The 22,113-nt window shown below is 45.0% G+C and overlaps 1 protein-coding gene across 1 annotated transcript in view; it reads left to right on the top strand.

Moving 5' to 3' along the window:
* PCCA (propionyl-CoA carboxylase subunit alpha) overlaps positions 1 to 22,113 on the top strand; it is a 393,935-nt gene that overhangs the window by 359,103 nt on the left and 12,719 nt on the right. Inside the window, exon 22 of the mRNA XM_045081355.1 lies at positions 20,071 to 20,211. Within this exon, the coding sequence (XP_044937290.1) occupies positions 20,071 to 20,211 (141 nt within the window). The remainder of the gene's footprint in view (positions 1 to 20,070; positions 20,212 to 22,113) is intronic.

Raw genomic sequence — 22,113 nt, 5'->3', positions numbered from 1 at the left:
GCCGAAGGCAGAGGCTTTAACCCAGTGAGCCACCCAGGCGCCCCTAATTTCTTTTCTTCTTCTTCTTCTGTTCTTTTTTTTTATTTTTAAAGGGAGTCCCAAAGCCTAGCTGTTACACTCCTTCGTGTCCTTTTTTTTAATGTGACCTTTTCATAGGTACCAACATGACCATTGTTTAGGGTGATATTTGTCTAAAAACATACAGAAGGGTACCCAGTTCAAAGGCTCCATCATCTGCCTGCGACTGGCAAGTAGAATCTTCTTTTAAATCTCAATAACAACTCACACCCATAAGCCTTTTGACAGCTTAACCATGGGCTTCCTTCAGAGCTGTCCCTCAGGAGAATCCAAGAGCTGCGGCCCCTACAAGCCCAGAAGCTTGCTCCCGGTGTTCGCTTCAGAAAACAGACTTCATTGTCACAGGCCGTAAGATTGGTGTAGTGTGAACAGTGTCTCTGGTTTCCCTCAAGAATGTGAGATGCCTTTAGTCACAGACCTACTCACCTGTGATGCAGGGCAGATGCTTCTAGAATGGAACTTCTCCAGCAGAGGTTGAGAGACCAGCACCCCTCATGACAGACTCCTCCATGAGCTGGCACAGTTGGATAGAGGGAATGGTGATGCCAGTCCCTAGTTGGGACTGTAACCTGTCCTTTCACCCTCTGGCTATCACTGGCTCCCATGACCCCCTCTGCTGTTGGACCAGTTTCGTCAGCTGCCTGCAAAATGCATCCTCTGAAAGATCTTTAGATAAGCTATCTAGCTGTATCATGCTTAGCGAAGTAAGTCAAGCAGAGAAAGACAACTATCATATGATCTCCTTGATATGAGGAAGTGGTGATGCAACATGGGGGCTTAAGTGGGTAGAAGAAGAATCAATGAAACAAGATGGAATTGGGAGGGAGACAAACCATAAGTGACTCTTAATCTCACAAAACAAACAGGGTTGCTGGGGGGAGGGGGTTTGGGAGAAGTGGGTGGGATTATGGACATTGGGGAGGGTATGTGCTTTGGTGAGTGCTGTGAAGTGTGTAAACCTGGTGATTCACAGACCTGTACCCCTGGGGATAAAAATATATGTTTTTAAAAAATAAAAAATTAAAAAAATAAAAATTAAAAAATTAAATTAAAAAAAAATGCATCCTCTGACTCATAGGGCTGGGTAGATTATTCTTGCTGGTCACAAAGCCAAACTCCCAAGATATAGAGGACAAAAAGAAAACCTCTTCTGGTTTTTCTTGCATGCACATTAACAGCGGGGGCCAAGCCTTGGGTCTCAGAGCCAGATGAATACCGAAGAGGGATGTGCCCTTGGGTTGGGGGACATGTAGTGTCTCACCGGGTGCCTCTCTGCACAGAAGTTATCTCGAGGTTGGTGGGTGACCCAGTGTTAGTCTAACCCATGATGGGTCTGCTTCTAACACAAGAGTCTGAGTTAGGTGGCACGTGCTCTTAAGAGCTTTGTAGGGTTCCACCTGTCCCCACCAGTTTTGTAGCTTTTGGCTTCCAAGATGTCCCCTGGGAATGACTTTTATCTTGTGTGCACATTAACGCATAGCAGAGCTGGTCTAAACAGATGCTGGTTTGGTGAGGACATTGAACTCACCAGTCTGTGCGGCTGGTAGAACCGTGGGTTATTAGGGCACATGCCTGTGTTCTGCCCTGTGATCTTCCTTCTTACGAAAAATGACCCGTCCGACAGTGTGAAACAGTGGACCATCTCTGGGAGGAAAAGGATCAATAGAAACCAAGAGTACTCACAACACATCTTTACCGGAGTTGCTGTACTCAAGGAACTAGTTCTGTAAATTTTTCTCGTGCTGCTCTAAAACTCTCAGCACTGTGTTCCATGGGGTGACTGATGTGGTAAGAACCCTTACCTCCCGCTGTCTCCATGCCGGATCTCTCCGCTGCTGTGGCCCTGAAGCCGGGAGGGTCCTGCCAGAGAAGGCACCTCTGTGGTCGCCAGGACTGTAGGGCGGGTAAATTTTTCCTTCTGTCTTTCTAGGTTCTTTGGTGGATCTAGTAGTTCGGTAGACAAAAGACAGATTCACAGGAGGAAAACAGAAGTTTGATAACACATATACCTCCTGTATATATGGGAGAAACCCAGGAAAACTGAGTAACTCCCCAAGGTGGCCAGAGCCCTCATCTTACTCCCCTCTCAGCTAATGACAAAAGAAGATGTTGGGGCAGGGGTTGAGTTATGGGGGGGGGGGTGTCACAGGAACAGCCTGGTGAGCAAGGGTAATGTTATGCATATCTAAGTCATTGCCTTGTCTGTTGATAAGTTGCTAGATAGAGATTTTAACCACTGTGTTGTAACCTGAAACCAATGCAACGTGTGTCAACTCTACTTAAAAAGTTTCTAGAGACTTCACATCATTCCCCTCTTTCTGGTATAGGTAAGGAGATACACTTCCAAATATTTCCCTTACAGATGTGAACATTGCTTACCAAAGAGTATTAACTTCCACTCAGTTTTTATAGTTTCACGTGTGTCAGATGTCTCTTGAAAATAACCAGCTTCGACTAGTCCCCATGCCAAAGAGACACAGTTTGGAGTGGCGGATTCTATTGCCCTTTCTCCTGTTGCCTCACAGGGCCTTCCTCTGTGTGTAGGCCCTTCTGGGATGTCTTCCTCTTCTTCTAAGGGCTCAGTACTGTGGCATTAGAACTCCTACCCTATGACCTCATTCAACTTTAGTTCCCTCCTTAAAGACCCTGTGTCCACATATAGCCACACGGGGGGTCAGAGCTCCAACACACGAATTTTGAGGAGATAAAACTCCGTTCATAACAACATAACAAGAGTCATGATAGTACCGTTCACTGGGCACTTTGTGGGCTGGGGGTTGTGCCAGACAGTTTACATCTGTTATCTCATGCAAATACTAAAACAAGTCTACAGTTAGAGTATATAGGAAATTCTAGTTAACTAATTAGAATTTAAATAAAAATTTGAAAAAATTTTTATCACAACTAAAAAAATTCTACAAGACAGCAGTATTCTCCCCCACTTAACAGATAAGGAAATCAGGCTAGAAAGTGAGGCAACATACTATAGGCAACACAAATGTCAGGATCTGAACCCATTTTATATATTTTTTATTTTTTATTAACATATAATGTATTATTTGTTTTGGGGGTACAGGTCTGTGAATCATAAGTCTTACACAATTCACAGCACTCCCCATAGCACATGCCCTCCCCAGTGTCCATCATTCCGCACCCTCTCCCTCCTGCCCCCAGCAACTCTTGGTTTGCTTCCTGAGATTAAGAGTCTCTTATGGTTTGTCTACCTCCCGTTCCCATCTTGTTTCATTTTTCTCTCCCTTCCCCCCATGACCCCCCACCCTCCCTTTCAAATTCCTCATATTGGATAGACCATATGATAAGTATCTTTCTCTGATTGACTAATTTTCGGTCAGTATAATACCCTTTAGTTCCTTCCATGTTGTTGCAAATGGCAAGATTTCATTTTTTTTTTTTATGGGCTGCATAGTATTATTCCACTGTGTGTATGTATGTATTCCATTGTGTATATATATATATATATATATATATATACACACACACACACACACACAAATACACACCACATCTTCTTTATCCATTCATCTGTTGATGGACATCTAGGTTCTTTCCATAGTTCGGCTATTGTGGACGTTGCTGCTATAAACATTCAGGTGCACGTGCCCCTTCAGATCACTACATTTGTATCTTTAGGGTAGGTACCCAGTAGTGCGATTGCTGGGTCGTAGGGTAGCTCTATTTTCAACTTTTTTTGAAGAGTGGCTGCAGCAGCTTGCATTCCCACAAAGACTGTAGGAGGGTTCCCTTTTATCTGCATCCTCACCAACATCTGTCATTTCCTGACTTGCTAATTTTAGCCATTCTGTCTGGTGTGAGTTGGTATCTCATTGTGGTTTTGATTTGTATTTCCCTGGTGCCGAGTGATGTGGAGCACTTTTTCATGTGTCTGTTGGCCATTTGGGTATCTTCTTTGTAGAAATGTCTATTCATGTCTTCTGCCCATCTCTTGATTGGATTATTCGTTCTTTTTTTTTTTTTTTTTTTTTTGTCAGAGAGAGAGCACACGTGAGCGAGCACAGGCAGAGTGGCAGGCAGAGGCAGAGGGAGAAGCAGGCTTCCTGCCAGGCTAGGAGCCCAATGTGGGACTCGATCCCAGGACACTGGGATCATGACCTGAGCCAAAGGCAGCCGCTCAACCAACTGAGCCACCCAGGCGTCCCTTTGTTCTTTGGGTGTTGAGTTTGATAAGTTCTTTATAGATTTTGGATACTAGCCTTTTATCTGGGATGTCATTTGCAAATATCTTCTCCCATTTTGTTGGTTGTCTTTTGGTTTTGTTGACTGTTTCCTTTGCTGTGCAAAAGATTTTGGTCTTGATGAAGTTCTAGTAGTTCATTTTTGATCTTGCTTCCCTTGCCTTTGGCGATGTTTCTAGGAAGAATTTGCCGCAGCTGAGGTTGAACAGGTTGCTGCCTGTGTTCTCAAGGATTTTGATGGAATCCTGTCTCACATTGAGGTCTTTCATCCATTTTGAGTCTGTTTTTTGTGTGTGGTATAAAGAAACAGTCCAGTTTGATTCCTTGCATGTGGCTGTCCAATTTTCCCAACACCATTTGTTGAAGAGACTGTCTTTTTTCCACTGGACATTCTTTCTCCTGCTTTGTTGAAGATTAGTTGACCAGAGAGTTGAAGGTCCATTTCCAGGCTCTCTATTCTGTTCCATTGATCTGTGTGCCTGTTTTTGTAGCAGTACCTTGCTGTCTTGATGATGACAGCTTTGTAATAGAGCTTAAAGTCCGGAATTGTGAAGCTGCCATCTTTAGTTTTATTTTTCAACATTCCTCTGGATATTCATGGTCTTCCCTGGTTCCATATAAATTTTAGGATTATTTGTTCCATTTCTTTGAAAAAAGTTGATGGTATTTTGATAGGGATTGTATTAAACGTGTAGATTACTGTAGGTAGCATAGACATTTTCATGATACTAGTTCTTCCAAACCGTGAACATAGAATGTTTTTCCATTTCTTTGTGTCTTCCTCAGTTTCTTTCGTGAGTACTTTATAGTTTTCTGAGTACAGATTCTTTGCCTCTTTGGTTAGGTTTATCCTAGGTATCTTATGGTTTGGGGTGCAATTGTAAATTGGATCGACTCCTTAGTTTTTCTTTCTTCTGTCTGCTTTTGGTGTATAGAGATGCAACTTATTTCTGTGCATTGATTTTATATCCTGACACTTTACAGAATTCCTGCAGGAGTTCTAGTAGTTTTGGGGTGGAATCTTTTGGGTTTTCCACATAAAGGATCATATCATCTGCAGAGAGTGAGAGTTTGACTTCTTTGCCAATTTGGATGCCTTTTATTTCTTTTTGTTGTCTGATTACTGAGACTGGGTCTGCAGAGAGTGAGAGTTTGACTTCTTTGCCAATTTGGATGCCTTTTATTTCTTTTTGTTGTCTGATTACTGAGACTGGGTCTTCTAGTACTATGTTGAATAGCAGTGGTGATAGTGGATAGCCCTGCCGTTGAACCCATTTTAGAGAGTATTATCCCTATACTCAAAATTTCTTAGGTGATTATCATATATGAAGAAAGACCATGTTACGCAGAAGATTTTTCCACACAGAGCAAGAATGAAAGAAGCATTCTTGAACAGTGTGTTGCTTGGCTGAGTCCAGGGAAAGAAAGGCTTCTCACTGGACGTGAGCTAAAATCCCCACTATAGACAGAATGTTTATGTCTCCCTCCCCCCAGATTTGTATACCCAGATGGTGGTATTTGAGGGGGAGCCTTTGGGATTAGTGCCTTTATAAAAGGGACCCTAGAGAGATCCTCTGTCCCTTCTCCCATGTGGGGACACAGCCAAAAAGATGGTCTGTGAACTGGGGAGCCGGCTCTTAGCAGACATGGATTCTGCCGGGCCTTTATTCTTAGACTTCCCAGCCTTCACAACTGTGGGAGATAACAATTTGTCCTTCATGAGCCACCCAGCCATGGTTTTCTGTTACAGCAGCCCAGAGGGTCTAAGAAGCCCCCCCTGGAAAGGCTGTTCCTATGGTGGAGAAGGGCACCTGCCGTCCACACTTCTCAAGTGTGGCCCCAGATCAGTAGCTTCAGCATTTCCTGGGAACTTGTTAGAAATATAAGCCCCAACCCAGTCCTGAATCAGAGACTCCGGAGGTAGGGCTCAGCAGTCTGTTTGAACCAGCCCCCTGGGCGAGCTTTGATGCTTTAGGTTGGAGAACCACCGCTCGTGCTGACTCAGCGGAGAGCATCCAATGCCCCCTTCTGCTGAGTCCGTATTTACCCAACAACCAGGGGCTGCAGTTTGGGTATCCGCCTACATTTAGGGGATATGCTGCTTCCCTTTACGAGGATCTTTCTGATTGGAAATCCATAAGCTGGGTTTTACACAGGAATTTCTTGTGGTCTGGCAGAGGAGATCCGTCCAGCTGAGAATGACCCATCCTGTGCTATAGAGAATATCCAGTTCTGAGACTGAAAGTGAGGCGGGGCTCTGCTCAGGGGTGGGGAGCTCGGGGGGTTCACTAAGGTAGATGCCTCAGAGCCAGGTGGTCCAGCAGCAGCCCTCCTGCCCCACGCCTCCCTGGGCTCTCTCTTTCCTGTCCCTGCACTCCAGAGGAAGGAATTACAGGTCAGCAAAGAAGAGCTGCTAGTCAGCGCCCCTCATCTTTGCATCATGGGCGCAAGCGAACTGTTGCCTTCCTAGCCTGACTTCATGGACTGCGGAGTGTTATTTAGTGGTATTTGTAAAAGTGGTAGGTGTTTTTCAATTTGATTTGACAGCTATCAGGAATAAGTCTGTAGGGAAATGATCCAAACTTCTAGGATCAAAGCTTTTGGCAATTTCTTTTGGCATTCCCAGCCTTCTAGACGCAGACAGTCACGGAGTGGTTACTGTTTATAAAGTGAAGAGAGCTTTCTGTTTATTGCTACGAGTATTAGTATTTGGGTGAAGGACGACTTCTAGGAAATTCTTCTGGAGTCATTGCAACCAGGCTGAGTTCTCGGTTCCATCCAGATACCAAGTCATGTTGTTGTGGGTAATTAGAGAAATCGAGAACAAAGTTGAGAAAAGAACAGGGAGTGGAGCCGCCGGCGGAGGCGTGAGTTGTCGGCGCAGCCTTGGGAAGGAGGGTCGGAGAAGCCGTCGACGGGAAGCATAGCCAAGGCCTTCTTACATTTACAACTGGGCGCTATAATCCTCAGGGAGGAGGCAGTTCAACTCTGGTGAAGGGGTGCCGGCAGGGCCACGGGGGCGCTCCTTTTCTACCTTCTGGAGTTGTCATGGCGGCGTCGGTGTGCTGTGGGGTCTGGGAACCACATGGCTACATGGGGGATTTTCCCTCCACTTCAGATGAGCTAAGCATGTCAGAAGAAAAATAAGTTACCTAGATTTCTTCCTGTGTTTAGAAGTTCATCCCTGTGTTTAAAAGCTTATAGTGAGTCAAAGGTGTTGAATGGCAAAATATCATGGATTGCCCCCTTTGAATATAAAGGGGCTTCCTTGTTGTATTTGTAAAAGTAGGTATGTGTGTTTCTGTTTTTATAGATCTTGGTGAATAGCAGATTTATAATACAAATTATTTCATGACTTCAGGGGAGTCAGATTGGAGGGGGGATTATTAGCTTGTTTTATATACCTCTTTATTGTAGGACTGGTACAAGCCTTTAACTATTGTTGACTCCATAAAATACATCTTAAATTTTATAAGAACTTTGAAGCCTTCCTCACAAACTCAGTTCCCAGTTCTCTCTCTCTCTCATAAATCTCTCAATTTCCTCAAATATGAATTCTGCCATGAGAAATTAGAAACGTAGACCCTAAGTCTGGGGAAAGATTCTGATAGATAGCATGGATATGGCAAACTTTCCAGGCAAGAGAACACTCATGAGAATTGAAGGGAAGGCCAATTTATCAGGCTAAGGATGTTATCAGTGGAAATTCCAAAGGAGAAGAATGAGGCGTGAAAAGTAAGTTCCATGTTTGCCTGTGCTTCAGAGAGAGATTTCGATCTTTATGTTTTGATGACTTCTGGACCCACCGAGTGCAGCCTCTAACATCTCAGATAATATACCCCAGAATTCCAGTGGCAGAATTTTGACTTAAGGAATGCTGTGATTTGTAATAAGAACTATATGTTTGGTCTTCGTCCCGTTCCTCAGTCCCTTGGACTTCCCTAAGGGAGAGGAGTAAGGAAGGTAAAAGGAGCATCTTCCATTATTTCTACCAAGCCCCTTTCAACCAGACCCGAGCTTATGTGCATGAGGCAGCTTTTGGAAAGCCTCTAAAGACAGGGCCTGCTTGTCAGGGAAACCAAGAAGGCTGTGAAGGGACTGGAACTTTCACCTCCACCCCACCTACCCGAGCCCCTGGGGAGGCAGTAGAGGCTGGAGGTTGAACTAATCACCCGTGGCCGTGATTTAATCAGTCGTGCCTCCATAATGGAGCCTCTCTGAAGAGGTTTGAAGAGGTTCCCGACTGCTGACCACATACATGGAGGTGCCGGGAGGGTGGCACCCCCGGGATGGGGGGGAGGCTCTGCGCGCCTGCCGCCATACTGGATTCTATCCATCCCTTCTTTGTGGCTGTTCTGGGTGTTTCCTTTTATAATAAATGAGTAATCCAGTAGCTAAATGATATTCCTCAGTTCTGTGAGTGCCTCTAACAAAGTGTCAAATCTGAGGAGGGGGTTGTGGGGACTTGGGGTTTATAACACGTCTGTCAGAAGCACTGGTGACTGCCCGGACTTGGACTTGGCATCTGATGTGGGGGTGTCTTGTGGGACTGAGCCTTTAACCTGTGAGGCAGGTAGATAGTGTCAGAACCAAACTCAGCTGTAGACACCCAGGTGGTAGATACCAGGGGCCCAATTGCTTGGTGTGGGGAATGTGCCCAGAGTTAGTGGCCAGAGTTTTCTGAGTATGAAAAAGAAGTTTTGTTTCCTTTCACTTAATTTCAAGAGAGGGGCAAAAACAAACAAACAAACAAACAAAAAACCCACCCCATATTGATTGCATCCTTTGTAGGACTCCTGTATATTTATATCTGTATCATTTGTGAATGTCTTTTTTTTTTTTTTTGGCCACTTAGTGGTGTTTGAGGTCAGGAGCCATTTTTTCCTATTTATATTATATTCTCAGATTGCTCACATATGCTTGATAAATGGTTTCTGAATGAATGAACCAAACTGTTTCTCTAAATCAGTTGACAGTCTGTAAGGAGAGGGTGACCGTGGAATCCTGCACTGCCTGATCTGGAAGCCTCCTTAATATCACAACTGACCTCCTTTCTTTGATCTTAGAGCCGGGTGTGGTATTTGGAAAATTTAGTCTATTTGCTCCTATATGTGGAACCACAGGACTGGAACTGGAACAAATAGAAATTGCCATCAAGATGTTTTACAATAGACAATGAAAAAGTTAATCCTACCCACTACTGTCTCTTATTGGACAATGAGAGATGTTTGGGATGGACACAGAAAATAATGTTTGGTGAGTAGTTACTGGGCTTGGCATCTTGCTAGTTAGTTTGCAAATCTTTGTCAGCTTAATCTAACCTCACTCATTTAATGCATGTTTTATCTTGTATTTAGAAATGAAGAGATTTTTTTACTTATTTATTTAGAGAGCACACAAGTAGGCGGAGTGGCAGGCAGAGGGAGAAGCAGGCTCCCCACGGAGCAAGGAGCTCAATGAGGGACTCAGTCCCAGGACGCTGGGATCAAGACTTGAGCTGAAGGCAGTCGCTTAACCCACTGAGCCACCCAAGTGACCTGAAGAGATTTGTTCTGAGAGGTTACATCACTTGGTCAAAAGATGAGATCAGTTGGAATATCAAAATTCAAGTCATTTGGCCTTAAAGACTTGCACTTTTTTTTTTCTCCCGTTCTCCTGTGCTGCTTCTAATATGGTGACCACATCTCTTCCCTCAGCTGACCACATGGCTTTACATACAGATTTCTTCTATTTTCAGTATTGTCTGTTCCATATAATGCATGATGTGCGACATGCCAGAAGTCCATTTAGTAGCACAGGTTAAACTTCTAAAATATGTCAGAATTTTAAATAACAAAATTGCTAAGCAGCCCCTCTGAGAGATTTCGGAGGCCAAGGGCAGACTACCCCAAGATGGGCCACTTTGGCATGAAGATAATTTTGAGGTAAAAGTAGTCAAAACGCAGCAGATTCAGGAAATGCTCTTTACCTCCCCCACAACTGCTTGAAAAGAAATTTAGTTGGAGGACCTGCTCCAGGAAGAGAGCTGTCACCATAGATAACTGCATTATACTGTGAACTAGGTCTGGTAGACAGAGAGGAACCAGAAAGGCCTGCTTGATCAAAGCCCTCTATGTCCCATTGTTTCTGAGTGGCCCAGCAAACATTGGTCTACCAAACACTTACTCTTTTTTATTCTTCCTGAAGGTTGCATTCCTTCCCTTTGAGGTCCCAGATCTGTTACTCGCTTCTCCGTGGTCAGCATGACAGACATACCTCAGTTTGCCTCATTTTGCCTGTCTTTGCAATTTCATGTCTGTGTGGACTGCCCATCCATATAATTTTAAATTTGATTTTTCTCTTGTTAATCTGTCTTATGTCCATCTGATCTTTAGTACAGCTGGAAGGACCTTGAAGGGCAAAAGCAATTTCTTCCTCCCTGACAAGATGATTCCCAGTACTTTGGACCAGCGGTGGTTGGGTTGTGCGGGGGAGGAAGACTTTCCCCTCTATCCTCTTAGATTCCAGGGCTTCGAGCCTTGCAAATCAAACTGACAAAAGGCAGAAAAACAAAAGAAAAAATAGATTATATTACCCACTTCTACATGGGAGTTCCAAGGAAATGGGACTTAAAGAGACATTTAGAATTGGGCGCTATATACTATTTTAACAAAGGACAGCATAGTGTGGAGGCAAAGGAAAGGGGGTTGGGCACTTCTGGGGTTAGGGGTAAGTTTTGGGGAGGTAACTAGGAAATGTCTGATAAGTATGGTTTTTCGAAAGGTTTATTGTGCAGATAAGAGCCTTCTCAGGGGATCAGAGTACTTGTGGAGTAGTTCTCTTCCTTGTATGGGACAAAGACACCTGCTTTTAGACAGGAGGGGGAGGGCAGCGAACTGCTTTCGGCTCAAAACAGTCCTTGCGCCAGAGGGGCGTATTTCGGGGAGGCGGACTGTGATCTTCTGTAGTTTTCAGCTTTCGCCTCGGCCAGCAGTTTACTACACAGTAGTATCATCTGTAGTTTTGTTTGCCTTGCCTTGATAGATTTTAGTTTCAAATTTCTGACCAATGCAAGCTGATATTTTGGCTTATTAGATTCTGAGTTTCTTTAGTGAATTCATAATTATGAGAGTATTTTATCATTTAAAAAGAATCCATATAAAACCATGAGTATTGTTGAATGGCTCCTGGCATTGGCACATTCCCCAGGCCTCTGGTGTTCCAGCTCGGGACTAAAGAGCTTACAGGGGAAGGCCAAGCTCCCCGTCTTTTTCCCCCAGAGTTCTAGAGACAACGTTACTTTAACTTGAGATGAGCAAAGAACAATTCAAATAGAAGAGGAACTAGAGGGGTGGGGACCATAGCAAAACAGTATGCTTCCCTACCTATGTGGTTATTTACATAATTGTGTTTTTATAACATTTCCTGTACTTTTCTGTAAGCTGATGCTGCCCTAATTATACATTTTCAAGAGAACACTTCATTGTACCCCCAATTATATAGTGCTTTAAAAAGGTACCTTCTTACTGGTTTACCAAATACCTTATAAGTGTGTAATTACGTAAAACAATTCAGGGTACAGAATAGAAACAGCCCGTACCGTTCACAGATGTCGTTATTGTTACATAATTGAGTACAAGGCTTTCAAAGATGTATAATATTTTTTCTTATGTAAGAAAGAAAGAAATGACTCATTGCAGTTATAATGTGTCACAGAGACTCCTGCCGAAGTAGAATGCTCGTGTTCCATTTCGTGAGTTCTCTATAGTACATTGTCAATGGACTTGCCTTTGTGGATGGGAAAGTGCCACTTATTCCAGCAAATTACCTTCGTGGTGGATGGACCTGCTTGTTAGATGGCTTGTGGGCACCTGCGTGAAGCAGAGGCGGGACTCCTGTTTCATGGCCCACCTGTGCACAGTGTCCTTACCGAGGTGGGCACCGGGAAAGTCCCCCCCACCCCCTTCACAGACTCACTCCTTGAGAAACCCACTGGGGACCTGTCGCCTGCCCCGCACACTGGGCGTGGGCTGGCTTCCTCCTGGACCTTAGCTCTTGTTCTTTTCCATGACTGCTGAATCCATCTTGGGACCCCAGGGATTCCAGTCACCGGGAAGGTGACCTCAGGGGAACACAACCGAGGAAATAGGACTTATTAAGTCCTGGATTTAGTGTTTATTTATTTTATTTTTATTTTTTTCTGGGTTTAATGTTTAATTTTCCAAAGTCATTTTCAGCACTATTGTAAGAAAAAAGTTGCTTATCTTAGGGCATTAGAATTGGAAGGACTTGTGTTTCTGATGAAAAAACAAAATTGAAAAAAAAAAATAGGTTAGGTTTTGTGTTATTGACAGCTGTCCCCGTATTTTTCTCTTCGGAGGGAATTGTCTTTTGGGAAGAAGCTGGAGCTACGCACAAACTTACTCATTCCCTCAAAGGTTTTGATATTAGCCTTAAGATAGTCCTTTTCTCTAGGGAAACCTCTCTTTTAGCAAGAACTTCGAAAGATGAGTTGCGGAACTGGTCTTCATCTAGTTTTATTGGTTTTCCTTCCACTTCTGTTTTTGTGATTCTTGCCTCAAAAACTGACCTTAATGAGATCTTTGCACCCCTGGGCTCCTTGTGGCGCATTGATCTGTCCAGCAAAAGACTCAAGTTCAAGGACCAACTTGGCCGCGGACGACTAAACCGGGGAGTGGAGATTGATTCCTAACGGTGAGCGGGCTGGTGTTGAAAGTGGGCCGTTCTGTCACCGCAGCCCGTTGCCGTTATCAATTACGTGTCATTACACAGCTAACCTAACTGAATGATTTACTTTGTGTTTAACGGCCTTTTTCAATTAAAGGGAGCAAATGCCAGGGAACTGGGTTGCAATATCAGAAACCATATATTTTCTCCTGTTAACACCAGCATCCCAAGCTTGTGAGGGCCGGCCGCGTCGATGTTTGGCTGCGGGCTGTACCGCTCTAGTTTAAGTGGTCCGAACAAATGATTATATGGTTGGGAACAGGCCTCACGCTGCCCCCAGAGCTTTCTTTCCACGCACTTCCATTGATGTCCCCTCACGGCCCGCGTGGGAGGGGTTACTTTAGGGCAGATCACGCTCTTTATGGTGCTGGCATTTGTTTCCATTTCAGGGACCCTTGATGTTTCTTTATATACATGGACAGGTTTGCTGTGTGTGTATTTTTTAAACTATCATATAAAGTATCCTCTAAATAATATATATAGTTATGTGGTTATTTAGCATCATGACCTGACTCTTAAGCTGTGGACTTGGCAGTTGCAGGGCGGGTGGTGTTGATACGACAAGACCACTTGGTCTGGGAAGGCGGACTCGCCCCCTCCCTCCACCGCCCAAAGAAGCTCTGGACTTTTTTCTCCAACTTGCAGTGGTGATAACTGGAACCAGACATTCTAGTTTCTTGGGACGTTGTTTTATTGTCTTGCAAGTTATTACGGTATTTGGATTTCACAAGGCTAAGCTACACACAGGACTTCTCAAAAGTGCCTTTGCGATGGATGGATAGATTAACTGTTACTCTGAAGTTGAGAATTTGAACCGTTAACTGACCCACTGTGTTTGCTGTCTGTGTAAAAGTTTGTTATAACAGTGCTAATTACCAAGCAGCTGGATTTGTGAAAAAGTGCACAGCAGTAATTTGCACCTTACTGTTGCTTTGCCATGAAGAAAATCGTGAGCACATAACACAGGGTGCGCGCACTTGATTGATGAACTTCCAGAGAGCCCGTGTATCTGGGGATCTGTAACAGTTTGACTTTTTGACTATAGCATTTGGTTTCTATATTTGCGCTTCAGGGACACTCATTTTTTACCCAAATAAGAGCTGTTGAGTGCCAAATAGGACATTTTAAAAAGAGAAGGGTAGCATTCTATAATAAGAGTCATGCTCTTAAGTTGTTATGTGCTTTTGTTTATATTTTGCTAGTTTTATACCCTTACTTTCAGTATAAAATCATGAACTGGAGTAGTCCAATTTCAGTGTTTTGGTGTTGGTGTTAAAATCCATGTTTCACTGGCAGTTCAAAATGGTTCTGCTGGGTTCACATCCTGAATAAATCCTTCTACATAATTGGAGCCCATAACAGACTTAAACCAGCAGAGTTTTGTGTTTTGTTTTGTTTGCGTGGATAAGAACAACTCCAAGTCTTGGGAAAGAATTTATTTTTGCCCTTTGGATGGAACAGAAACATCTGCTTCAGGTGGTTTACAAGTGTTCCTTATTAACCCGTGAGCCAAAAACCCAGATAGGGAGATCTGACTTTGAAAACGACACAGCCCGTGTTTGTGTAAGTATATATTCAGATTAATTCCACATACCTCTTATTTGGATTTCTGACAGCCAGGAACTTTGAAAAGAAACAGGTGTTTTTAAAAAGGAATGTGAAAAATTACATTTTCTCTCCTAGCACAAGAGTTTGTCGGTACTTTTCAGAAATCCTGCTCACGGGCAGAAAGGAAAGGTTTCAAAGGAACCTCATCTCCATATGGTTTTACTCGATAATCCTTTATCCAACATCTTCAGCCCTCATTCCTTTGCTTTCTTGCCCGTGGCTACATTTCTATCTCTGCATCAATTAGCACAGTGATTTATACAACAAGCAAGCAGTTTAGAGGTAATGGTACACAATTAACATCTCATTCCACCAGAAAGGGTATGCTAAATACCCCAGTCATTGCTTTCTCTGCCTGGAATTGAAATAAGTGTTTGTCCTAATTCATATGCTATCTGATGTGAAGTGGGCCTGCTTTGTACTGCACTACACCATTAATCTAATTATAGATAGCTGCAAATGAAGTGCTGTCGGAGCTGGGAGACGGAAGAAAATAGCCTTTTGTCATTTAGCCTGACTCTGTGAAGCGGGATCACACTTTACGGGGCAATACTGCAAAATGGAAATCTCCATAATATTGCTGCCTGTTGCATCTTTTCTAATTGCCACTGCATTGTAAACACAACCGGGCGCTGATCTAAATAGAGCTGTAGATCTGCTGTCTTGTGGGCTGCCGGAGAGTCCTCCGAGTGCTGTTGGATTAAATGATGCGTCCTGATTGACAGCTACCTTGAGACTGCGCGGATGGAGTTGTCACCGCGCTCGGCTAACAGGCAGCCGCGGCGGCTGCCGCTGTGTAGACGCTGTTCTGTTCGCTCACCTTCTCCGCCCCGGGCGTCCCTCCCAGAGAAGGGCTGCGAGCTGTGGGCTCGGATTCTCCATGTTTCCTGGAGAGTTCGGTCGGGTTGGCTTTGCTGGGCCGGATGCTGAAGTCGAGGGGAACGCGGTTTGCAGGGCGGTGAACCTCTGCTGTGTTGCCCGTCCCCCAGCCCGTTCATGGTGTAGCCCACAGAGAACTTAGGAAAGGAAAAAAAAAAGTTGAATTAAGATTCTGATTTCACCTCGGTGTTTAATTTAAAGATGTGTCACGTTTTGTAGCGAGTCGTTTCTGTCACTTTAAGGGATTGACAGTTGCTCTCCAGCTCAGAGTTAGGAGTTAGAGTTAGGAGAAGAGACTTCCCGGGGCACATCTGAGGGTCAGTGCTGCGGCCACACTGGAAATGAAGACACAGTTGAAGGTGGGAGACCTTTGGGGTCAGGAGGTGGAAAACTTGTGTTGGAAGAGGTGCGCAGCCACCTGACTTGGCGAGGGTCCACAGAGAGGATGTTAGGGGACTCGATGTAAAATAATTACTAGGCAAGGTCATCATTTACCCTTGACCCAGATGGCCCACAGTTGCCCGGCAAAACCATGACCAGTTCAGCCAGTGTCCACCAACTCCTTGTTTTGGAAGAACGATGCAGAGATGGAAAGCAGAGGTGCGCCGTGTGACGAGGAAGTCACAACTGGAAAAACACGTAAAGCACTCTTAGTCCTCATCCTGCCAGGAGCCCACAGACCTCGGAATCGCGCGGGTGTGAGCACGTGGGAGGTGTCAAGTGGCTGGAAAATCGGGAGGCCTCAGAGGCTGGAGGGTTGAAGCTCCCTGGGGAGGTGCAGCGGCCCGTGTCAGGGTGTTCTGTGTGACCTCCTGAGTGGGGCACGTCCACAGCGCGGGCTGCTCTACTGTCCGCGGCACACACAGCCGTGTGTGTGCATGTGCGTGTGGGTGTGTGTGTGCGCACATGCCAGGCTCCCGTGGCCGGACCTGTTTGCAGGGTGGTTTTCTTAACTGATCTGATCAAAAAGTATATATCTCTCCCAACCCATGACTGCCCCCCCAGCTCTGACAGCTCCCTGCTCCCCAACTTCCCCTCCTCTTTTCAGGTTCCACGGTAAGAGTTGCATGTTCATTTTTAGAACAGTTGCATTGTGTCCCTTTTAATCATCCATCTCTCGTAGTTTTTGTCCTGCTCCTTTTATGTCTGGTATGATTCCCTTCTCTTTCTTCCTCTGGAACTTGTTGGGAGACATTTTCATGTTGGGCATGGTTTTACTTTGCGGACACCATACCGTTGATTTGCTTAGAGACCCAGGCTCAGGTCATTAGATAGCACCTGGGTCCTTTCCGTTATTGTCCTGCGGGGAGTCTGGAGAGCCCTGTCCTCAGCACTTGCTTACGGGGTGAGCTGCCTTTTTTTTTTTTTTTAAGTTATTTATTATTATTTGACAGAGAGAGACAGAGTGAGAGACAGAACACAACCAGGGGGAGTGGAGAGGGAGAAGCAGGCTCCCTGCTGAGCAGAGCGCCCAATGTGGGGCTCCATTCGAGGACCCTGAGATCATGACATGTGCCAAAGGCAGACACCTAATAACTGAGGCCCCCAGACACCTGTGAGCTGTTTTTCGAGAACTTGATCATTTGACTGTGGTTGGGGAGCATCTCCCTACAGCCACAGTGAGACTCTGTCCGACTCCAGAGCTGGTCCACCTCAGGCCCCGCCCGGAGCAGCTTCTAATCCCGCATGACCTAGCGGCGTGAGCCCCTTCTGGCCTCAAAGGATTGTACTTCCATGTCCCGTCAACTAATCTTTCTGATCTTGGACTCCTACCCCCGAAACATCCAGTTTGTGGTTTCCGTGCTTGCAAACAGTAACAACAAGTTAAAATCCAGCCTCTCCAGGAAGTTCTGCAGAACCCATTAGGGCTGTTAAATGCCTAGAGTAAAAACCCTTAGGGTTTACTTGGTGCGCCCCAGGGCATTTTCCCGAATTTTTTCCAGCGAGTTGACTGCCGTGCCCGTGCCCTCTAAGAATTCAGAGAAACCAATAAGTAGCAGTTTTGATCGTTAGCTCTGAAGGCCCTAGTGTATACTGTTAAATAACTTCTTTCCTGGCAGCATCGGAAAGCTCTTCTGGTTCGCACCAGGCCAGTGGTTCTGCGGGGCCCAGATGCCGGGCCCGCCCCGCTCCCACCCCGGTTCCCACCCGGGCTGGCGCCCCCGTGTGCTGCTGCGCCGGCCAGGCCCGAGCCAAGCCGTTGTTTTAATAGGCGTGTTTGTGTGGGCACGCCGAAGGGGTCAGGACAACATCAAAGGTGATCTTAAAAAGAGAACCTTCTTGCTGCCTCCTCTTTTTATATTCAGAAAGGTCGTTTCTTCGCCAACTCTTTGCTCTGAGGCCTCTCCTGAGGCATTTACCCCCTTGTTATTTTTCACTTGTGATTACAATAAGTCGCTTATCCCCCAGACAGATTTAAGAACAATAAACAAATACAAAAGGAAAAGGAACATCTCATCAGTAACAAAGACCGCATCTAAAGGCGTTGAGTTTTGTGGCTGTTTTACATCTCTTTCCAAGCAAAGCAGGAGTCCCACGGAGAAAGGAATTCAAAAGATATGAAAATTATAAAAATAGTAAAAGGATCCAGTTTTAGGCAGGATCTTGTCATTTCTGGGGAGAAATGGAGCTGGGTACAATCTTAGCTCTTTATTTATATTAAGGCTTGTTTGTGATATAGCTAAAATTAGTTTTTAAGTCTGTCCACTGTGGCGAAATGTGAGAAATCATATTATCCTCAGTGGAGAAAGATACTTTCCCTGAATTTTGACTTCTCATTTTGAAGTCAAATGGTACAAGGAACAAGGGGGGAAAAAATCAATCTGGGTACTGCATGGAACCTGGACAGCTGGGCCCAGTGCTGGCCAGTCGCATGGAGGGAGCGGCGGAGGGTGCCGACAGCCAGAGAATTGACTTCCTATTCATTCGCCTCCTCCTAGTGATGTTGGATTTTATTTTCCAAGGCAGACAGAGCCCAGATACGAAAACCATGCAATTTGGTACAATTATATTCTCCCTTCTTTCACTGTCCACCACCTCCCCCATAGTTTAAATGAAGGACTTTGAGGTACAATTCATTGCTGATAAATAGTCCCTCTTACCCAGAATGTGTATTGGACTGACAGCAGAATGCACTCTCCTCGCTTTTCCCTTGCCACTTATGACTCAGATGAATTTTAATAGGAGCAAAAAGCTTTTATTTGCACAGTAATTTCACTTAAGGATCATATCCTTCAGAAACTGGCAGACACTCGCATGTCTTGATTGCAAAACACACACTCAGGAGTAAAGAAACATGCAAAAGATGTTATTAGTCAACCTGTCACAGTGGCAAATCTGCCTCTCCTGGGGCCCTCCCCTACCCCTTTGGAATAGGCGCTGCAAAGTGCAGGCTCGGAGAGGACCCCCATCCCTGTCCAGAATGAGGGGGGTGAGTTCTGTTTTGCTTTTGCATCCCTGCGGTCAGGATGCCCACAGGAAGCTTTGAGTTACAGCAGCTTTTTTCCCCCCCAACAAAATGGAGCCGCCTGAAAGTTGTCTGTCTTACCCCTGGGGGATATGATCTGCTGGGAATCCAAACCTCTTCAGGTGGTGGTTTCAACTTCCCTGAGTAACACCTCCTCAAACAGCTTTGGTTTGTTTCTTCTTGGGCAGACCAAACCGTGGCTCTCATACTTGTCCACAGAGATGGGGAGGGGTTTTTCTCGCAGAGGCAGAAATTTCTCCTTTATTAGGAATGTTCTGTTGGACTGAACTTCCCTTTAATGCGCCCGTAATTGTTCGAGAACCCCCTACAAAAGGTTTCATGGAAATGCTTGTGCGCAACGTGTCTCTCAATGGTTTTACAATCTTGGTATTATTGTCTCCCGGTGTTCAAGATACTCACTCTGTGTCATCCTAATCTACCCTAACCGTCCTGGTACCTTGGAAAGGCTGCCTCACGTTGTGCCTCAAAGAAAGCTAGCTTTTCCTGTAGTGCATCTAACATGTTGTATCCCTAGAAAAACATTGAATTTTAAATATTATTTTGCCCCAAACGGACACTGAAACCCTTTGTCGTAACTACTTGGTGGCGCAGCCGTTCTGGAGGGGAGTGGGAAGCGCGAGACGGCGGTCTGCTGCCATCTGCTGGCGGCTGCTCGCAGTGTCACCCCTCTGGTCGCTGACCCAGACCGCTCCGAGGATTGGGGGAGCCGGGGCTGGGGGTGGGGGTGGGCAGAGACGCTTACCAGCGGTAAAGGCAATGCAAGGAAAAGTCTCACTGTTTTCGTTACAGATTTTTGAGATATTTCTCATAATGAGACAGGGTGTTTGTCACTAGTTAGTGGAGTCATTCTTACTTAGAGAAACTTCTTAAATCCTACTACCCATAGCATGTGCCAGAAACAAATGTATTCTTGTTTTTAAGTACAATAATTCAAAACCATGTGATTTCAAAGATGTTATCATTTAAATTTCAAAGCTGCAAATGGATTCTGCATGAATGCTACATCTGAGGAGAAGTTCTTCCTTGAAACTCATTCATGGTGTTTGTGGTTGTTGTTGTTGTTTTTCCTCCCTTCAGTATCAGGTGCGCATCTTAACCAAACTGGCTGCAGAACTGAACAAATTTATGCTGGAAAAAGTGGCTGAGGACACAAGCAGTATTCTGCGCTCCCCAATGCCTGGCGTGGTGGTGGCCGTCTCTGTCAAGCCTGGAGACATGGTAAGGACCATGCCGGTCTGTGGGACGGGGCGGACTGAGGCGTGACCTTGCTCTGTGCGGCTCTTTCTTGACCACGGAAAAGCGGAAGAGCTTGTGTGCCTTCCCTGTCCGGCTGTTGCTCATTTGAGTTGGGTTGGTCACACTATCTCTTGAGAACCTCCCCTCCCAAAGACTTGGGACTAGCATAGAAATAAGGCCCGATTCATTCTGTTAATTGGCGAATTTAGTATTTTGGCAATATTTTATTTAAATTTTCTATGTACTTCCTACTGTTCTGGGCTTTGAGCATCCCTGAAGAACTGATACCAAGAAATAGCCCTTTGATGGGAACTTTCTGTCTGACTTCTGGAATAAATGGGAAGGGAACTGAGGAAAGGTAATGCCATAGACCGTGTAGTATCAGAGCCCTCCCGTTACTTGATACGTGTAATGTAGGATCACAGTTTGAGGCTTTTCATCTCAACCTTGTGACATTAAGGCACAAATCAAGGCTGTGTTAATATTTCCGTACATGTTTAGTCTCACAATAACATGCTATTTTAGTGGGATACATGCATTTCACAGAACATGGATAGAAGTCTCTGTGGACTTGCTGCAAAAATAAGAAGAAAACAAAGATGCAACCAGATTTCTAGGGGACACTTAGACACGAGCATTTTTCTTTACGTGCTGGAAAATAATGGCCAAACATGACCATCTTCGATGGATGATATGGTGATTCCATTTTGTATCTCTGGTGAGGAGTTTACACGTTCTCCTGTAAAGAGGCATTACAAATGCCTGTGTATTTCTACATTAACATAAGTAAAATAAGGTTGAGAAAAACTCATATAGCTGGCACTGGCTTCTAGAAAGATACTTACGATAAATGAAAATCAAGAAAAAACAATCACCTTCAGTTGTTTAAATACGTGGCCCTGGAACTGGTAAGCGAAGTCGGAAAGCTGACTCCAACAATTGCTTTGAGCTGAGGATACTGAAATAGACTCCACCTGCTTTTCTAGAAAAGCACAGAAGAGGCTCAGTAGCTGTGAATTGTTATCTTCACTTTGAGAGCACTGACATTCGTGGAAGAAAGTGCACAGTAAGACTGTCTTAAGAGGGTACCTGGGGGCTCAGTTGGTTAAGCGTCTGCCTACAGCTCAGGTCACGGTCTCAGAGTTGGGGGATACAGCTAACAGACAGTCCCCTGCTCAGCAGGGAGTTTGCATGAGGATTCTCTCCCTCTCCCTCTCCTCCTCCTGCACACACATGTGGTGCTTTCTCTCTCTCTCTCTCTCTCTAAAATAAATAAATAAATAAATCCCTTTTTTTTCCTTTCCTTTTCTTTTTTTTTAAAGATTTCATTTATTTACTTGACAGAGACAGCAAGAGAGGGAACACAAGCAGGGGCAGTGGGAGAAGGAGGAACAGGCTTCCCACTGAGCAGGAAGCCCAATGTGGGGCTCAATCCCAGGACCCTGGGATCATGACCTGAGCCGAAGGCAGATGCTTAATGACTGAGCCACCCAGGCGCCCCTAAAATAAATTTAAAAATCCTTAAAAAATTGCCTGCACTCACACACTGCGTCATCAGAGCAGTCAGTGGAATCTTCTGGCAACTAGACGCGTAGGTTGGTAAATAATGTGGTGTGTTATTTTGGGGTTTTGCTTTTTTCCCCCACTTTTCTTCTTAAGCCTTTTCTAGAAGCTACATAGGCTGCCATCCTGAGCTTGTCAGTCCTAATGGTGCAGGTTTAATTATAAAATCACAGTTGCACTTTAAAAAAATGTAAGCGTGTAACTGAAATCCTTATTTTTCCAACACCTGAGTCAAAACCTGAAGGGGGGTGGGAGGGGGCTCAGATTGCGATCTCGTGCCTCCCCTCGGCACCAGGCTCCCTCCAGCCCTCCTGGGGCAGA

This window comes from Mustela putorius, unplaced genomic scaffold (genome assembly GCF_011764305.1).
Source record: "Mustela putorius furo isolate JIRA1106 unplaced genomic scaffold, ASM1176430v1.1 tig00000551_pilon_pilon_pilon, whole genome shotgun sequence".
Classification (NCBI taxonomy): Eukaryota; Metazoa; Chordata; class Mammalia; order Carnivora; family Mustelidae; genus Mustela; species Mustela putorius.
The sequence above is the reverse complement of the archived record's forward strand: the minus strand, read 5'-3'. Positions and strand labels throughout refer to the sequence as shown.